We start from the raw sequence: 19961 nt of genomic DNA, 5'->3' as shown, positions 1-19961 counted from the left end.
TCCTCCGGTGTTGAAGTTCCAAACCAGCCACCGAACCAACTTGATTCTTCAGCTGGAGGTGGGGTTTCTTTTGCCTTGGCTTTTGCTTTAGACTTTGTCTTTGCTTTGACTTCTTTTTTCTCCGGATCTTCCTCTGATTTTTCCTTTTCAGCAATCTTCTTTATCTCTTTCTTTTCTTCTTTTTCTTCTTTCTTTTCTTCTTTTTCTTCTTTCTTTTCTTCTTTTTCTTCTTTCTTTTCTTCTTTTTCTTCTTTCTTTTCTTCTTTTTCTTCTCTCTTTTCTTCTTTTTCTTCTCTCTTTTCCTCCTTTTCATCTTTCTTTACAGATGATGACTTCTTTACTAAATGCTTCTTGGGAGTAGGTTTTTTTGCTGGATCTTCCTTTGGAGGTTCTTCCGCTGTTGAAGTCCCAAACCACCCACTAAACCAGCTTGATTCTTCAGCTGGTGGCGCAGGAGGTGCTTCATCCTCTTTTTTCTCCTCTTCTTTGGGTGGCTCCTCCGGTGTTGAAGTTCCAAACCAGCCACCGAACCAACTTGATTCTTCAGCTGGAGGTGGGGTTTCTTTTGCCTTGGCTTTTGTTTTAGACTTTACTTTACCTTTTCCCTTAACTTTTGAAATCGAACCTTCGCCTTCTTTCAAAGTTTTTTTGAGATCCTTTTCATCCTTATTTGGCTTACTTTCATTTTTTGTCTCGTCTTCAGTAATATCCTTTTTAGATTCTGCTTTCTTTAATTCAGAACCTCCATTATTATCACTTGAGATATTTTTTTTAGATGATGCCCTGGCTAAAATTGCTGCTTTAAGTTGAGCTGCTGCTTTAGATTTAGCTATTTCTTTAGTTTTACTCTGATTCAAAGTATCCTTTTCTGAGTCCTTTTCATCATTTTTACTTTCAGAGTTCTTAATCTTCTCTGAAACATTTGATTTATTTTCAACATGTTCACTTTCTTTATTCTTTTCTTTATCATCTTTTAATTTTTCCTTTTCCTCGTTTTCATCTTTTTCCTTTTCTTTTTCGCTCTTTGATTTCAATAGTGGACTTGGCTTAATTGGTACCTTTGCTTTGAGTTTTGCTATTGGATCCTCCTTTTCTTTTTTTTCCTCATCTTTGGACTCCTTCTTGGATGAATTTTTCTCAGCTTCCTTTAGGACTTCTTTTTCATCCTTCTCAACTCCCTCTAACTTTTCGTCTTTCTCAGAATTCTTTGATTTCCCTCTTTCCTTTAATTTTTCCTCTTCATCTTTGTCTTCCTCTTTTTCCTTTTCTTTTTCTTTTAGTTTTTCTTCTTTCTCTTCTTTTTCCTTTTCTTTTTCACTCTTTGATTTCAATAGTGGACTTGGCTTAATTGGTACCTTTGCTTTGAGTTTTGCTATTGGATCCTCTTCTTTTTTTTCCTCATCTTTGGACTCCTTCTTGGATAAATTTTTCTCAGCTTCCTTTAGGACTTCTTTTTCATCCTTCTCAACTTCCTTCAATTTTTCATCTTTCTCGGAATCCTTTGATTTTTCCTCTTCTTCTTTTTCCTTTTCTTTTTCGCTATTCGATTTAATTAGTGGACCCAATTTAGCTGTTGACTTTGCCTTAGGCTTTTCGTTTGAATCTTTCAAATTGTTATTTTCTTTTTTACTTAGTTCATCATCTTTTTCTATCTTATTTTCTATTTTGCTTTCAATTTTGCTTATTTCTTGATTATTTTTAGAAGGAAGCTTCGATAAAACAGGATTTAGCTTTGCTTTTGCTTTCGCCTTTGCTATTGCTTTAGCGAGTAACCCAGATGACTTCTTTTCTTTAGATTCAGAATTTTCTTCGTTATCCAAATTTGTTTTTAAATCTGCTTTGACCTCAACCCCCTCTTTCTGCTTAGCCTTATCTTCCTCCTTTTCCCTCTCCTTTTTGACTTTAGCTTCAGCCTCCTCTTTTTCTTTCAAGACCTTTGCCTCGGCTTCTTCCTTCTCCTTTTTAGCTTTTTCTTCCGCCTCCTCCTTCTCCTTAAAAGCTTTTGCTTCCGCCTCCTCTTTTTCTTTCTTGGCTTTCGCCTCAGCCTCCTCCTTTGCCTTCAAGGCCTTTGCTTCCGCCTCCTCTTTTTCTTTCTTAGCTTTAGCCTCAGCTTCTTCCTTCTTCTTTTTAGCTTTTTCTTCCGCCTCCTCTTTTTCTTTCTCAGCTTTAGCCTCAGCTTCCTCCTTCTCCTTTTTAGTTTTTTCTTCCGCCTCCTCCTTTGCCTTCAAGGCATTTGCTTCCGCCTCCTCCTTTTCTTTCTTAGCTTTAGCATCAGCTTCCTCCTTCTCCTTCAAGGCCTTTGCTTCCGCCTCCTCTTTTTCTTTCTTGGCTTTCGCCTCAGCTTCCTCCTTCTCCTTTTTAGCTTTTTCTTCCGCCTCCTCCTTTGCCTTCAAGGCCTTTGCTTCCGCCTCCTCTTTTTCTTTCTTAGCTTTAGCCTCAGCTTCCTCCTTCTCCTTTTTAGCCTTTGCTTCCGCCTCCTCCTTTTCTTTCTTAGCTTTAGCATCAGCTTCCTCCTTCTCCTTCAAGGCCTTTGCTTCCGCCTCCTCTTTTTCTTTCTTGGCTTTCGCCTCAGCCTCTTCTTTTTCCTTCAAGGCCTTTGCCTCGGCTTCCTCCTTATCCTTTTTAGCCTTAGCTTCCTCCTTTTCCCTCTCCTTTTTGGCTTTGGCTTCAGCCTCCTCTTTTTCTTTCTTAGCTTTAGCCTCAGCTTCCTCCTTCTCCTTTTTAGCTTTTTCTTCCGCCTCCTCCTTCTCCTTTTTAGCCTTTGCTTCCGCCTCCTCCTTTTCTTTCTTAGCTTTTTCTTCCGCCTCCTCCTTCTCCTTTTTAGCCTTTGCTTCCGCCTCCTCTTTTTCTTTCTCAGCTTTAGCCTCAGCTTCCTCCTTCTCCTTTTTAGCTTTTTCTTCCGCCTCCTCCTTTGCCTTCAAGGCATTTGCTTCCGCCTCCTCTTTTTCTTTCTTAGCTTTGGCCTCGGCTTCCTCTTTTTCCTTTAAAGCTTTAGCCTTAGTCTCAGTCTCTTCGAATTCATTGCCTTTGATTTCATCATCCTCCTTTACAAGTTTCCCAGAACTCATATCAGGCTGAGCGAAAACATGAGATTTGGCTTTAATATCAGATTTAACCTTTGAATTGGGTATCGATTTACTTCCAAGTTTAGGTTTAACTTCAACTTCAGATATAGATACGGATTCGGTTACAGACTTATCGGCTTTACTCTCATCAACCAAAAGAACTGATTTTACTGCAGTTTTAGCTTTTGGCTTTGGTATTGAGGAAATTACACTTTTACTTGTAATTGATTTTGATGGTGGCATTTTAGCTAATATAGAGGTCGCAGAGGTGTTAGAATCTTGAATAGGCCTCTCAATTGCGCCTTTAACATTAACTGTTTCTTCATCAGCTTCAACAGTACTATTTTCTATATTACTAGAAATTGTATTTTCACTGGAATTAACTATATAGCCTGGTGATGTATTAATCTGATTACTCGCAGTATTTGAACAAACTCTACTACTTCTAAATGTATTTTCCACACTTTCCCTTCTGCTACTTTCTTGTAATGAATGAAGCTCGTTTTCAAGTTTGGAGTTTTGACGATTAAGATCTTGGATTGTAGTTTTAAGTTGCTGGATTTCATCATCTTTGATTTTTATATTATTGTTAGAAATTTCCAATTTTTCCTGTAGTATTTTCTTCTCAAATTCAATTATTTGGTTCTTTTCATTAAGTTGACTAATCTCCCTCTCAGCAGATATAGCAGATTCAATTCTATAAGTTAAAGCTTCATCTAGCTTTGTATTCTTCCTATTAATTGTATCTTTAAGTTCTTCATCTACTTTTTTCTTTTCTATCAGTATTGTTTCAATTTCTTGTTCAATATTAGTTTTTTCTTGTTCAATAATCTGAATCTTTGTTTTGAGACCGTCAGTCTCTAAGCTAGTAATCTGCTGCTCGGCTTTAAGCTTTCCTATTGTTTTTTCTTTCTCTAATAAGTCTCTTGATGATTCCTGTAGCTTTAAATCGAGAGTAGAAATTCTAGAGTTTAACTCATTAATTAATTCAACTTTTTGAGCCAAGTCATTTCTAGTCAAAGTTATTTGAGAATTCAAATCCTTGATTAATACTTCGTTTTCATTCAAGTTTTTTTTCATTTCCAATTCAATTTGTTGAATCTTATTACTATAATCTAAGCACTCTTTCTGCTTGGATTTAAGCTGCTCACTAATTGCAGTTATTTCAGACTTATTGACTTCTACCATTGTATTTAATTTTTGTATTTCATTTTTCAAATTATTAATTTCCGTCTCTTTAATTGTTAAGCTTCCTTGATATTTAGTAATTTCATCACTCTTTACTTTTAATTGATTCTCTAATGACTTATTATTATTCTGTTCTGTACTAAGATCAAATTTACATTTCTCCAATTCTGAATATGTGCTATTATAAGTTTCTGTCAAGGAAGTAAATTCTTGAGATAGTTTACTTAATTCATTCTCTTTAAGTTCTAACTCATGTTGCAAATACATTTCTCTATCTTGATAATATCTCAAATTTGTTTCTAACTCCTCTTTTTTCTTTTCAAAACTCATTATTTCAGTGCTCAATCTAGCAATTTCCCTTTCTTGTTCTTTTTCCTTCCTTCCATATACTAATCCCATTGAAGTTGCTTTAAGCTCATTTTCTAATTGTTTGCATTTTTCTTCATAATACTTCAACGAAACTCTAATTGAATTTTGTGTATCTCTCAACTCTTTAAGCTCCTTATCCTTTTCCAATGCAATTTTCTGAGCATCAAATGCACTTGCTTGATAATCTGCCAATGTATTTTGCACAAAACTATGGTATTTCTTATCTTGAAGTTGAGCGATGCTCATCTCTCTTGTAATATAAGGAACAATCTTACTCCGATTGACTTTACCATTTTTATTAAATGATGAACTGCTGCTTGAAATTACCATTGTTAATTTATTAACTTATTTAATTATTACGCTCTCATCATTTAATTAATTATAATATTAAGATAAATAAACAAAAAGCCTATAACTTAACCAGGCTTATCTCTGACTGACAAAAAAAAAATCTTGTGCTCACAAACTGCTCTTTAGTTACAAAAAAATTCGATTTAATATTATTCGTAATTCTGTATTCAAATCAATTAACTTTTCTCTATTATCTCATCACACACATTTGAATTATTTAAATTTTGAAAATTTCTTTTTACTTGATCTGACTATTATTATGTAATTTGTGCGTGTACTCAATTTTTAACTTTCTTGTAAAATTGTTTTATTTTAATTATTAAAACCACTTATTAGTATAGGTACCCGATACCTATTAATTATAAACAATTATTATTAATTTCTTAATGCCGATATCTAAAAATGAAGAATAGTGCATTTACCGCCAAAGCGCGCTAGAGGGGAATCTAAAATATCTTAATTACATGCAAAATGGATTAAAAAAAAAGAAAAAATAGATGTGAAATGAATATAATAAAGAGTATATATAAATTAATTTATTTTTAGAATATTTTGAACAATTTCAGTGTGTTGCGACTGTTTTTGTCTTTTATTTGAAATATATAGTGGCTCGTAATTTTTCTATACAGTTAGTAATTAAAGGAAACTCTATATTTGTGTAGACAATTATTTATTGGCTCTTTATCTCCAATGTATATATTGTTCGATATTTCGTCTTTTTTATTATTTGATAGTCCAAATCTATTGTTAATACTACTGTACAAACATTTCTTATGAAAAACATTTCCGCAGTGAAATACATATAGTTTGTTAATATTCATAAGATCGTTTTCTTCATCAGAATCTTCATTTTCTCTCTTGCCATTCAAACTGAATTTCTGTTGGATTGGTCTTTCAATTTCAATTGTACTCTGACTATTGTTTTTTTTAAAAATGTTATTATCGTTGAACGAAAATTCGTTAACTCCATTAGAAATAATATTAAATGAATAAGATTGAAGATTGTTTTGTGCTTTCAATTTAAGATCATCCTCTTCAAAACTATAAATAGACTGCTTACAGTAAAAACAACTTGATTTTAGTCCATATCTTAAATATTTTTCATGTATCTTATTTCTATATTCCGGATATTTTGTCTCGTAAGAGTTTACAAAGTATTTCGACTGATCATTAAATTGAACAATAATGGCTTTTCTTATTGCATTAACAAAAGAATAAAAAATATGTAACAAGTCACCTTGAAAAAGTTGACCAACTTCATCATTGCATTTATCAATGAATATTTTTGTATTCATCATTTCCAGAGCTAAATGACGCCAAAATTTACATGGATAGTTTATGTTTGGATTTCTATCAGCTTCTTCATTACTTTTGGACTTTGCTTCACTTATTATTAGCTGTAAAATTGGTTTAATAAAGATGTAATAATTGCCAATTGGATTTGGGAACAACTTATTTAACTTTGAATTAAAAAGAAAATCTGAAAGAAAACCAAACTTGATTAAATACTTTTCTAATAAATACTGGTAGTGGCCATTACCAAGTATAAAGCAAGCCAATATATAATACAAAATAACTATTAGGTCCATTCCAAGTAATTTCAAATCCATATTTTGAGATATTTTATTTCCTTTTTTAATGTAAAATTCTTCTGCTATTTCGGTTAATATCTTATTATTATATCTTTCAGAAACACTTTCTATCTCTGCTAGTAAACTCTTTAGAATATCTTTAAAAAACTCAATATACTTTCCACTTTTCATATTATAGTAATAATTGCTATTGATGTTGTAGTTCGTAAAGCAATACAAATAAATAAAGTTGGTAAATTCAATTAATTCCTCCCATAGTAAACAAAAGTCTCTTCTACTTTTTAATGAATTGACCTCTTCAATATTAAGAGAATATAATATAGTCTTGTCCTTAGCTATTATTTTTGAGTTCAAGCTAAATACTTCCTTACTAAATTTACCTTCTAGTAATCCCCTAATTTTTGAAAGATAACTTTTAAATCTTAAAATGCAAAATTTAAAAATTTGGTCAGAATTTTCACAAACATTAGGGTTGTATAAATTTGGGTTAACAGAAAATATTTGATTAATATAAATCAGTCCAAATTCATTATTGAATTCTCTACATATGCAGAAGCATTTCTCAAAAGGAGTATTTAGCAACTCATCATATCTTACTGAACTCTGATACCAGTAGTCTAAAATACCTAAGACAGATGAATCATTAGTTCTCTTTTCTTTCAAAAAGCTCTCTAAATACTGTGGTATCAGTTGGTTAACCAGCTCGTTCCATCTTTTCAATTCTGGCTGGTTCTTATATATTGATTTTTCACTTAAAAGAAGTTCTTCCTGAAAGAAACTATTTCTAGTATTTTTGTAGTATAATAACGAGCTTAATAATAATTTTTTTACTTTTTGATTTAAGTTATTTTGGATTATTTTGGCATAATATATTACCGAGTTTTTACTTGTTGAATTAAATTCATCATTCAAACATTTACTCAAAATGTGGATGATCAAGTCTATTGTATTAAGGGAGTCTATCTTAATCAGTAAATCTGTATACTTAATAATCAAAACAAACACCTGATCATAATCAAATACTTTAAAGCTTATCCCTTTTTCAATAGTGTCCAAAATATAATTTAGTGAAAATAGTATATTATTGTTCTCTTCATCCATGATATATAATTCCCTCAAAATACTATTATTAATAAAATGCTTCTTTGAATACATATCCAATATACTTTCCAAATCATAAACCTGAATTGACAAATACAGTGATAAGTTATATAGTGAATATTTTTTCAATATTTTGGACAATCTCTGATTCATTTCAACTTTATTGTAGTCTTTCCTGACTTGGATGTGTTCAAAAGACAATAGCTCATCTTCTTGAGTATAATTATCCATTCCTAGACAAATTAAAAGAATATTGAGAAAGTTCATTCCCTCGTTGTTTCTGTTGCTATTTATTATCGCCATTATTAAATTGTATTCCATACATTTTACTAAGTTCGAGATTTGCTCTGTTTCTTCAAAATGAATGCTTAGCTTTTCTATTATTTTAAAGAAGCAATTTATTAGTAACTTATAATCAGTCTCTTTCTTAATGTTGAAATCTTTAATATTAAATATTACCCAGTTCAAGTAATTTCCAAGTAAATAGTTTACGGACAGCCCAAATTTGTTGCTCTTCCTAATTATGTTTTTCAATATTTCAGTTTTTAGATCTAAATTTTTCTTTAGTGGGGAATCAGAATTAATTAAATGATCCAGTTTATTAGAATCATCAGCTTCATCAATTTTTAATACTTTGTATACAAACAACTCCAATTTATCTTCCATTACTAAATAAATCTTTTCAAACTTGACCATTTTTCTCTCTTTCTCACCATCATTGTTTTCATTGACAATTTCTTCTGTACAATGAATTAGTGAGTTTTTTATCTTCTTTAATTCAATTAATATAGATACATAGAATCTAAATGAAATCAAAATGAGTAAATCACAATTACTTTTAATTATTTTGAGTTTTTCAATTTTAATTTCTTCAGAAAGTGATTTGATCAATTCATCAATATCTGAACTTAGTGGAATATTAGTTATTTGTTTAAAATCCAGATATTTTATTTCACCTTCATCAAAAGGATATTTGTCCCTGAAAATTAATGAGTAAATATAATAGTAATAGCTTTGTATTGTGCAGTTTTCCTCCAATCTTTTTTGCGACTTAACAATATCTATTACCTGTAATAAATTATTATTCATACTGAAAGTCTCATTTTCTTGGTTCAATGTATGTCCTTCAATAAAATATTCGTACATTTGAATCATAATTCTTTTAAATAGGTCAATTGGATCTTTTTTACTAAATAGATATAGTAATATATAACTTGTCCAAACACCATACTTTTTAAATAATGGAACGAAAGTTAGCCATGGATTTCCGTTTCCTCCGCATGAATTTGTTACTGAATAGTCCATTTTCAAGGTTCTAATCAAAATAAACTGGACTTGGTTAAATGTATCATTTATACCATCATCAATTTTGACCTTATAATCTTTTAAATTACTCTCAATTTTGCATTTTTCAAATTTTAGAATACGGTTTTTGTACCAATTAATCAATAACTTTAAAAAGTCTTCATCTAAAAGCTCCCAGCTCATTTCTTTTCCAATAAATCTGTCTACTATTGACATTAAGTAGTAGTCTAATAGAGAAACCACTTCAAAGTTTTCCTTGAGCATTTGAGATAATTGAATGAAGTTGTAAGATTGAATTACTGGTATTAACTCTTCAAACAAATACTCCCAAAGCTTTAATCTAATGCTTGAGTCTATAATTAGCTTGATAACTTGTTTTATATAGACCTCAAACAATTTACTCTCAATTTTGGAGTGGAAGCCAGCTACACTATCCAATAAAGAATTAAAAATGTTCTTTAAAATATTTAAAATCATATTTTTGTCAATATTTGTCCAAGTTTGAAGGCTTGGTAGTCTTTTCTCGTAGAGTGATATAAAAGATGCAGACAGCCTTGACCATGAAACGTCATCATATACTAGGGATTTTATTTGCTCCATATTTACATTGAACTCATTTTCCAAAAAGGGTATCCACGATTTAAATAACATCAAAAGTAAAATGATCTTATCATTTAGTAGAAGCAATACTCGAATACTTTTCCCTGTCTTGCACTGAATGAAAGATTGACCATATAAATCAATCGATTCCTGTAAATCATTTGTTACATTCTGGGAAACTACAAATAGTTTTTTATTATTGTCAGTGTATTTATGAATACAAACTAGCATTTCATTTACTTGATTGACTATATCAATAGGTTTACTTTTAACTATTAAATATGTATCATGTAAATTCCTTGAGTTATCAAAAACACTATTATTTAAAATATTATCGAGAATTTGTTTTTGTTTTTGTTTTTGCTTATCTTCCTCTTCTATAAATGCTTGCGTTATAACATTCAGTTCATTGGTGTTTTTACATAGTTTTGTAGTAGAATTAAATCCATCATAATCTTCTACTATCTGGTATATGTAAATTCCACGAAACCCCACTAATGAAGCTATAATATTTTCGCTTAATGCAAAAACCCCATGAATAGAGTCAAACATTGTCCAAACTGCTGATAATTTTAACTCAACTTTAATTTCATCCGAATTTTCAAACTCCTCGAATGATTTTATTTCATAAATACACAAAAACCTTGAGATAGAGGCTAAGATTCTAATTTGCATTTGTCGACCCTCAGCGTTTTTTGAAATTATACTAGGACGGAGCCAAGTTAAATAGACTCCATTAGCCTCATTCTCAACTATATCTATATTCACTTTTTTCAGATCATCCACTAAATTAACTATATTGCAGAGAGCAGGATGAGGAAGCATGCTTATAAGCGAGAATCCCTTTCTACCAGCTACCAGATAAAATTGATAATGGTCCATTGGATGAATTTCCCTTTTACTAGTTTGTCCTGTATTTATTTGAGTGTTTTCCTGGTTCCAATTCTTTTTTAGTGGTGGAGGAGGAAGACTTTTGAACTGATGAATTATATCCTCCTCTGAATTATATAAAAAGATCTTTTCATGAATTATCCATTCATTTGCCACTTTTTCATTATTTGTATAGGCTTCATCTTCGTTGTTAACTTTAGGAAATGCATTAACTAATAAAGTTACGTAAAGATTCCCTTGTAAATCGCTAATGAATATAGCTAATCTATTAAGAGATTCTTGAGTTCGAATATCAATGAATTCGTGATTCAAGATTCCATGTTTAATATGTTTAGGAGAGTTGTTCAGTAAAATAGCCATTTCAGAAACTATGCCGTTTTCAATCACGGTTTCATTTTTAGTTTTGTTGTTAATTTCTGTATCAGTCATATCCTTGGCCTTATTCTCTTCTAAGTATTCTTTTTCTTCTTTAATTAGCGGCTTTATGTGAAAAATTTGAATGCTACCTAAACATCCTTTTTCACAATCGTTTGAACCAGGAAAAAGTAAAACATTATCCTGCAAAACTTCGTTGTCTAAATGCTTTAATAAATTGCAATCATGCATTAGAAACTCTTTTATATTAACGATGTTTAGTTTCCAGAGACAAAGGCTTCCATCAATTGTAGCTAATGACAAAAAAACAAAATCCTTGCTTTCAGATTTTGAAATGCAAATTGAAGTAATTTTTGAGAGAACTCCATTAACAGGGTCAATAACTATACATTTTTTCGAGTTTGTTTCTAAGTAAATCAGGCAAAACCCTTTAATTGTACCCACAAATATTATTCCACTATTATCATGGGAAATAGATGAAGGATGGCCAAAATGGTTATTTTTTAACTCGATTAGCTCTTCCTGGAAGATTCTTTTGTTTCCATTCACAGCAAAATTATTCCCATCTTCTATTAATTTCTGTTTTAACTCATTAATTAAGTCACATCTTTTAGATAATATTTCATCTTTTTTATCCAATTCTTCGCTGTAGTGTAAATAAGGTTCCAACATTAAATAATCATTAATGTTATAATTGAATATATTTTCATCACTTAAGTTGGTTGAAAATCCTATATTGTTAAAAAAGACATCATTATCGCACTTTTTGAAAACATAATCAAAATTATTCTCGGAATTTTCACTTTCATCATCCTCTTCATTAAGATAGTTAAAGTCCGAAGAAAATCTATCAACCAAAGAATTTTCTTCAAAACTCGATAGATTTGAGCTTATTTCCCCTTCAATTTCTGAAACGGAATATTCAAAATTATCATCTGAAATTGTAATATTATTCGAATAATTTTCTTCGAGAAACAGAGAATTTTTATCTGATGAATTAGATATTGAACAAGAGTCAAGAGAATCTGTTGAAGACATTTTTATCTGATCTTCAGTCATAGCTTTGAATTTACCTCTGTTTCAAACAAAGTCTCGGCTTTAATTACATATTTATTTAATTCGATTTTTTTTTAATATTAATTTACGATACCCTCACACATTATACACTTGTGATAAATTTATGCATTAAATTATTAAAAATAAAATTTGGCTCCAAATTTAAATAATTACTGCAAAATTTATTAGCATTAAAATCTTATTATTTAAAATTTTGATTTAAAAAAATTATAAAATATATTCAAGCTATATTTAGGTTTATTTGCGTTTATTCTGGGCTTTCTATTTATCAATAGCGAGATTTTCTTCAAATTAGATGGGTTTTGAGATTACTATTGCCAGTTGCATTAGTAGTGACAAGCTTCAGAATGACGATATTAAGCAAATCTCAACTCTTCTGACTAATAAAAAAATATCTATTGAAGATTTAATTGTCTCCTTGGAGTCTGAACTTGTTTCACCAATAGTATCTCAAAAAAAGAGAGGAATAGAGATTATAGAACAGGTGCTATGGAGTTACCTTCCAAATAAAGATTTTACTTTAACACATATAAAATTAATCAGCTGCTTTGTATTGAACTATATTTCGGACTGGGCATGCGTGGATAGTGTAATTGGGATTATCCGGTGCATTCTTAGTTGTCAAGATTTCAATTTGCTTCAAGGAATTAAAATTGATATACGAGACGACGAGAATATTAAGGATGAATACTGCTTTAATCCAATAATCAAACTGAACAATGAGACTGATACAGAGTTATCAGATTTTGGGCCAGGAAAGGTAATTAATGAAGGGAATTACTTTAAAAGCTACACTGAAATTTGTTCATATCATAAATTCATTAATCATTTTAACATTGAAGATGCAGAAAATGATGATGAACTTTATAAAATGAGCTTTGTTTTTTATTTAATTACTCAAGTACTTTACAAAGTATCTACCAGGCAGTTGATATATTCTTCAAGAATAAAGATTATTGATTTTTTTCTCTTCATATTCAGTAAAAAGGAATACTACAGTGAATTAATTAGACTTGGTCCAGGAATTGTCCCTATTGTTATTCAGCATATTGAGAATGAAAAAGATCCAAGAGTGCTCATTAAAGCTTTTCCGCTCATCCAATACATGATTGAAAATTTTCAAGATATTATTTTTCATTATGATAAACAAAGTATCAAAAATCACTTATTTTCATACAAGAAAGATAAAGATAATCCAAATCGAGAATATGATATTTATCAACTTTACACTGGCAGAATTCCAAAAATATCAGATGAGGAAAAGCATCATCTTGAACTAATATACGGTTCAAATAATCCCGATGACGAGAATTGTGAAGAAAGTAGTAGTGACTTGTCTTCTGGTAATGAAAATGGTATTCTTTCGAGTTTGATTTCTGAAGTGTTGTTTTCTTACTTCCCACTTCAATTTCAATCAGCTTCAAACCAACTACCTCATAATGGGGCAGTATCTCCTAAGGATTTGAAAGAAGCTTATTTTTCTGTCATAACTTGCTCGTGTATTATACAAGATTCTTTGATTCAAGCAATTGTTGAATATATAGACACTCAGGGTTTACTAGAGAATATTATTATAAATTATGATGATTTAAATGTTGAAGATGAAAAAGTTCTGGAAAAATACTTAGATTCTAATCAAATCAATAATAAGATTTCAAATAAGCCAATCCACTTAAGACAGGTTGATCAAGAGATTCTTGCTGAGTCACTCACTCTCTTAGGTATGGTAAAATATGATATAAGCCCTGAAATTGTCAATAAATATATTTCAAGTGTTTTTCTTTTAATTAGCGAATTTCTTAAAAACACTATCATTTGTACAGAGACAACATACAAATTATTGTTAGAAATTTTGCTTATCCTTATTAATATTGAACTTAAATTTAGAAATGGCCAGAAAATAATAAATACAGCACTTAATAAATTTATTATTCCAAAATTATTATTAAAACTTAATTCGGATCAACAGCTGGACTTATTTGCGTTTAATATTTTGGAAATCTTCATTTTAACAAATAACCAACTAGTTATTGAAAATATTAAGAATAATTTTATTTTAATTGATATTTTTAATAATAACCTTTTGGAAAGAATTCATATTAATTCAAAACTTCTAATTACACTTTATCTAACAGATTCCAACGAAAGTAAACAAAGCTTTCAAACTTTAGAAACTAAAAACGGCCTTAATAAGGACATGAAGGCTCAAAAGCTTGACTCTACAGAAATGAACAAATTTGAGGATTCTGAAATTGACTCCTTTAATTCAAGAGTGTACAGGTTTATCGAGAGTATAGAAAACGAAGAAAAATTCAAGGAAAGTGGTAGCCTGGAAAATTTGGAATTACCTCAATTTTGCCTATTCATAATACTGAAGTGTATTTTGAATGATTACAAACATTTTATAAATAAATTTTTTCAAGTCCTTGATTTTCACTGGAATAATTTTAACCATAGAACTGAAATTGAAAAAAACTATATAACTGGAATAAGCGCTTTTTTGTTACTAACGAATAGTTCAGAGTCTAGGAAGCATTGGTACTGTTATTTGGATGCAAAAAATCCAGTTGTCGATGCACAAGATAGTTTTTCAATCACTCAAAACTCTAATTCAATGATAGAAAATCTAATCTACACAATTATAAAGGAGGAGGAAGTTCCTTCAAATATTTTAACTAGTTTTATAAAAAAGATGATAAATGTTCCAATTTTAGATTCAATTTCTTCAACAATGCCATTGGAGAAATGGGAACTCATTAATTATAAAATCTCAAACGTTAATAATATTTTGAGCTCTAAAAAGTGGAGAAGTATTCACTTGATTGATAATTTCTGCATTAAATACGATCATTGGGTGGGAACTATAATTGATTCAATCTCTAGCATTGACTACGAACTAATTTTTGAGAACAAGAATTTGTTTTACGAAGTATCTAAAGGTTTTAGTATTTTGACATATAAATTGTTTAAACATATTTTTGAATTAAATAATAAAAATGAAAAGATTATGGCATTTAAGGATGAAGTATTTGAAGAGATTGAATCAAAATTAGATAAAGCTGCAAATCACTGGTTAATTTTTGTCTATATTAATGAGCTGTTAATTCAAATACTATCTAGTAATTTAAATAATGATTTATTATTGGAAAAGTTCGGAAGAATTTTCAGTAACTGGCTAAATAAAAAAATTGAAAATTATAATATTAACTCATTTAGTTCTGAGAAAATTTACAGATTAATTAATTTGGAAGTTGAAAAGCTAGTAATTAATTTATTAGTCCTTACAAAATCTATAGGGAATAAGGTTGAAGATAAAGATAAATTGTTTAATTATAAGGGAAAAAATAAAATCATTTATAATAAAACTTTGAGATATTATTTATTTAATGAAATAGGTAATCTTGAAAGCAATTATATTGAAATTAAAAGATTATGTGACAAAACTTCACAAGATTATTTTGATTCAATTGTAATTGAAAATGAAAGTAAATCTGAAAGTTTATATTCCGACTTACTATCAATGCTTTATATTACTGGTAGTGAATTGAATCTTCTAAAAAACCCAAACTCAAATGATTTCTCCATATCAATTGGAAAGACTAAATACTTGTTTGACAGAAGTAATGATGCAAATTATAATAAGTTTAAGAACGAATTTCAATTCAATTCAAACCAAAATATCTCGAGTGAAATTATTTCTATTATGACAATCTGTAATAACAACAACATTGGAAAATACTTATTTGAATTGACTAAGCTTAAAATATTCAATTCTACTTATGAAGAAAAAGTTGAAAACTCATCTTTAAAAGTAAACACTAATCAAGAGATGAAACCTATATATTTAAGCCAAAATACATCATCTGACCCTATAGAGGATCTATGGCCTGAAGTTATACCCTTAACTGATAATTGTTACAATAAAATAAATCTGAACCATCCAGATATTCAAGAAAAGGTACTAAAAATTCATTATATTATATTGGAATCATTTTCTGGAATCTATCCTTTAAATCCATATGTTGAAAGAGATTCATATAATTATCCTCTATTACTAATTCCAATTATTTCTAGTATGAACAATTTAAACATGAAAAACATTATTGATAGCTTTTCCTCAAGTTCTATTCATCTTATATTAATGTTAAGTTTGATTGAATGCACAAACTTTGAAAAGTATCAACTTCTTAAGTTAGAGAACTCTGATTTAGTCAAATATTTGACGGAAAAAACTAATAAGGAAGAATCTATTTTAGACTTAGAAAACCATATTAAAGAAATTAAAAAGCTATTAATGCATAAACATCCTTCAAAAGAAAGTGGAATTTGGAATAAATCAATTTATGAATTACAAATTCACAATTTGCAATCATTATCTATATTAATAAGAGTTTTACATTACACAAGGGAGAACAAGTTATTGATTTATGAAAAGAGAAATCAAAATAAGCATTCACTAGATTTTGTATTAGATAACCTTTGTGTATATTCTATTTTGGTTTCGAATATATTGGAAAATCATCCAAACGCACTGGTTAGATATTTATGCAATTTAATAATTTCTCAAATATTCAAGTTCCCAGCAGTTTTTAGAACGAATATCAAAGATGATATTGTAAAATCACTGACAAATTCATCAAATAATGATAGTAATAAGGGTTTGAGAAAAATGTCATGTATTTTGAAATTAAAAATTTTGACTTTAAATGATCATATTTACTAGCGATAAATGTTTAAAATTAATTGAAATGGTCTGGTATATAGTCAGGTCTCTCAAAAATTTTCATTAGGATTTAATTACAAATTTTGCTTTTTCAACTTTCTATTTGCTTGCTTTGACTTTTTTAAGTAATCTTGAGTAAGGTGCCCCCTATATTCTCTCCAATTTTCTTGAATAAAACTTGAATCCTTCTTTTCATATATCATTGGAATCCTATTAAATGCATCAGGATTCATAAGCTCCAAAGTTTGTATTTCTTCGGATATTTTTTGTTCCAACAATTTTTTTTCTTCTTGTATACAAGAATTGACTCCACTCTCTTCCTGAGAAAAGGAAGACTTTTCTGTTGAAAAAAACTCTTTTTTCCACTTTTCAATATCAATATTTTGAGCTTTATTCATATTTAGTGTAATTGAATTATAATTTCATTCGTTAAATAAAAATTATAAATTTAGATTAAAGTGGCGCCAATTTAATTTATATTTCAAAATTCATTTATGACATTTTGAGAAATGTAATGGAAAAAATTAATTACTACTGTAAAGCCTTATCTCAAGAACTAAAGTTACTTGAAAGAATTATATATAAGTTTAAGAATCAGCATGGAAGGTTAGGTTACTTTAAGAGTATTTTTAGGATTACAAAAGAACTCAAGCTTTTTTGTATTGCTTTGCAAGAAACATTTTATAATAAAAATTCAACGGAAAATGCTGAAAACTACTATAAAAATCTTAAAGACCTCAAGAAAATAGTTCGTAGAATTAAGTGGGATCTCAAGGATGCTGGTACATCCATTTCTAGAATATTGTCACATGGTTTTTTCTTACCTATGGTTTTTCTTCTATTTTGCACTTTGAGTAGAGTATTTTCAGTAATAATTAATATCAAGGTCACTATTGATCATATTATTCCCACTATACAATTTGATCCAAGTTATACCAATCAAAGTGGCTCCTCATTAACCAATAATCATAAAAGTAATAAAACAAGTACGGATTTGATTAAAAAAACTTCAGAGCCATCACAGTTCAGACACTTTAATGAAGAGGATGATGAAGACTTGGGAGAAGTCGTAACCAACAGTTCAATAGTAGATAAAAGTAATAACGTACAAAATTGCGAAAATAACACTTCATCAGAAAATCAAAACAATTACAATAACTCTGAATTAGAGTCGAATCGAAGTGATTTATTTATTGATTTTATTTCAGAGAAAGCTTTAGAAAAAGAAACCTGTACTTTAAATAGTCCGGAAAACGGTGCTGCAATTCATGACAATAATATGGATCAAGATTTAGATATTGAATCCGTAACTAGAGATATAAGTGCGCCCTCAAAGCTAGTCAGAGCATGGAATGCCCATATGATTCTTCGTTCCAAAAAGAGAAAGCTTATTATTTGATAAAAAGATTTTCATGAAAATACTTTTTAAAATTAGGCGCCAACACCTTATATTTAATTTTATTTTTATTGCATTGCTATTTTTTATTACATTTTCTTTCATTGAAGGTTTTTTATTTAAAAATGAATTTATTATGTTGAAAAAAAGGATAATATATAATGGTAAGTTAATTAGATATTCCAATTTTCACACTATAGACTGGTTTATATTTTTTTATTGTTTTAACTTCAATTTTGTTTAGTCTTCATTGCAGGAATTATTGCTGAAAGATCTGGAAGATATTGATTATACAGTGTCTAATAATATTAGCAGTAAAGCTCAGATTTCTGAAGATAACAAATGCAGCGATGATGAGCTTATTAGTAAAATCGATAACTTAAACAAACGATTATTTGGTAATATGATAAATTCATCAGCTACCAATACGAATTCAAATAATCAATTAACAGATTTTGGTGATAAAATTTATGATATACTCCAGGAAATTATAGATATGTTGGGAATGATTGACTCAAAGGTTTCAGAAAAGTACGAACATGTTAAGGCTTTATACAAGGATCACTTTAGTGAACTCGCAAGCATTATAATAAACAAAATTGATTATTTAGAAGTTGTGAAAAGGATAATTACTCATGAAAACTTTGAAAATGTAAAGTTAAATGATATTTTGCCAAACTCTACAATTATGACGATTACCATTTCTTCTAGCACAAGCAAAAGAAACATTCCAACTTTAGAAAAAAAAGAATCAATTTTAGAATGCATCGAATTTGTTAATCAAATTAATGAAAGTAAGTCAAAAGCTCTGAAATTTCTGCAGTCTCAAATAGAGGTTATTACCCCAAATCTTTCCGCACTAATTGGTCCTGAGATTGCTGCTAATCTTTTATGTATTTCAGGAGGGCTTAAAAATTTAGCAGAAATGCCATCACAAAATATTATGGTACTTGGAAGTTTAAAAAACAATAAGAAAAATGGCCACTTTTCTACTGGACCAGTAAGGTTAGAATTACTTCAAAGCATTATTTCACAAAGCGATATTGTAAGAAACGCTCAAGATAAGTATAAGAAGAAGGCAATAAGACTTGTATCTTTGAAATGTGGGTTATGTGCAAGAATTGATTTCGCCAGCGCAAGTAAAAGTCCAGATCATGGAGTTAACTATCGAAACTATATACTTAATATTTTAGAAAAGGCTCAAGAACCTCCTCAAAAGCCTATGAAAAAGCCACTTCCCATTCCAAAAGATTTTCCAAAATCTAGGAGAGGTGGAAAAAGAATTAGAAAAATCAAAGAAAAATTTAAACAAACTAAAATTAAAAAAGAGATGAACAGAATGAAATTTGGAGAAGAAGAAGAAGAATACACTGTTGATGGGAAAACAATTGGTTTGGGGCTATTGAGTGCTAACGAATGTGGTAGAAGAATCAGAGGTTTTCAAGTAGGAGGCTTAAGGAGCTCGAGCTCCAATAATAAGATTGAAACACTATCTGGCGGTGATTCTAAATTAGGAAATAGTACTTCTATCTCATTTACTCCATACCAAGGAATGATATTTTAAAAAACAAAATCTAAATAGAGCAAATAAATAAATATATATGTATATATATATATTTATATTTATATTTGTTTATCTATTAAAACCAAAAAATTAAATTAATTTATTATTTTGCTTTTTTAAATAAATCAAATTACATTTTTTTTCGCATGATAATCACTGTATTCAGAATTGATACTAAATGCTGGTACTGCTGTTGAGAATCCTAAAATAATATAACAATATGCTCTTAACTTATTGATCTATTTAAGCAAAATAAATGACATTTAAAATGCAACTAAAAACTAAAGTACACTTATTTTTAAATATTTTATTTTTTTTTTAACTTAAAAAAAAAATACAAATAACTGCCTGTATTACCGGTTTT

General features: G+C 29.4%; 6 protein-coding genes across 6 annotated transcripts; 3 read left to right on the top strand and 3 right to left on the bottom strand.

Annotated features, from left to right (window-relative positions):
- Positions 1-24: 24 nt before the first annotated feature.
- Positions 25-4952, bottom strand: ELE39_003536 (iN family; the record flags this gene model as incomplete). Its single annotated transcript, XM_067346640.1, has 1 exon — positions 25-4952. A coding segment is annotated over one exon (4928 nt), but the record flags the coding sequence as incomplete, so codon positions are not given.
- A 650-nt stretch (positions 4953-5602) lies between these two features.
- Positions 5603-11896, bottom strand: ELE39_003535 (large low complexity; the record flags this gene model as incomplete). The annotated part of the gene is made up of 1 exon (XM_067346639.1): positions 5603-11896. One exon carries the CDS (start codon positions 11894-11896, stop codon positions 5603-5605), a length of 6294 nt encoding a protein of 2097 aa, XP_067200738.1.
- Positions 11897-12209: 313 nt separating this feature from the next.
- On the top strand, positions 12210-16637 carry ELE39_003534 (uncharacterized protein; the record flags this gene model as incomplete). Its single annotated transcript, XM_067346638.1, has 1 exon — positions 12210-16637. The coding sequence occupies one exon, from the start codon at positions 12210-12212 to the stop codon at positions 16635-16637; it is 4428 nt and encodes a 1475-aa protein (XP_067200737.1).
- Positions 16638-16711: 74 nt separating this feature from the next.
- ELE39_003533 (uncharacterized protein) lies at positions 16712-17035 on the bottom strand (the record flags this gene model as incomplete). The annotated part of the gene is made up of 1 exon (XM_067346637.1): positions 16712-17035. One exon carries the CDS (start codon positions 17033-17035, stop codon positions 16712-16714), a length of 324 nt encoding a protein of 107 aa, XP_067200736.1.
- A 116-nt stretch (positions 17036-17151) lies between these two features.
- On the top strand, positions 17152-18036 carry ELE39_003532 (uncharacterized protein; the record flags this gene model as incomplete). The annotated part of the gene is made up of 1 exon (XM_067346636.1): positions 17152-18036. The coding sequence occupies one exon, from the start codon at positions 17152-17154 to the stop codon at positions 18034-18036; it is 885 nt and encodes a 294-aa protein (XP_067200735.1).
- A 158-nt stretch (positions 18037-18194) lies between these two features.
- Positions 18195-19597, top strand: ELE39_003530 (pre-mRNA splicing Prp31p-like; the record flags this gene model as incomplete). Its single annotated transcript, XM_067346634.1, has 2 exons — positions 18195-18197; positions 18278-19597. The coding sequence occupies 2 exons, from the start codon at positions 18195-18197 to the stop codon at positions 19595-19597; spliced, it is 1323 nt and encodes a 440-aa protein (XP_067200733.1).
- Between the last annotated feature and the right edge of the window lie 364 nt (positions 19598-19961).

The sequence above is a fragment of the Cryptosporidium sp. chipmunk genotype I genome, assembly GCF_004936735.1.
Source record: "Cryptosporidium sp. chipmunk genotype I strain 37763 chromosome Unknown contig_68, whole genome shotgun sequence".
Lineage (NCBI taxonomy): Eukaryota > Apicomplexa > Conoidasida > Eucoccidiorida > Cryptosporidiidae > Cryptosporidium > Cryptosporidium sp. chipmunk genotype I.
This window is presented reverse-complemented; position numbering and strand designations above follow the sequence as displayed.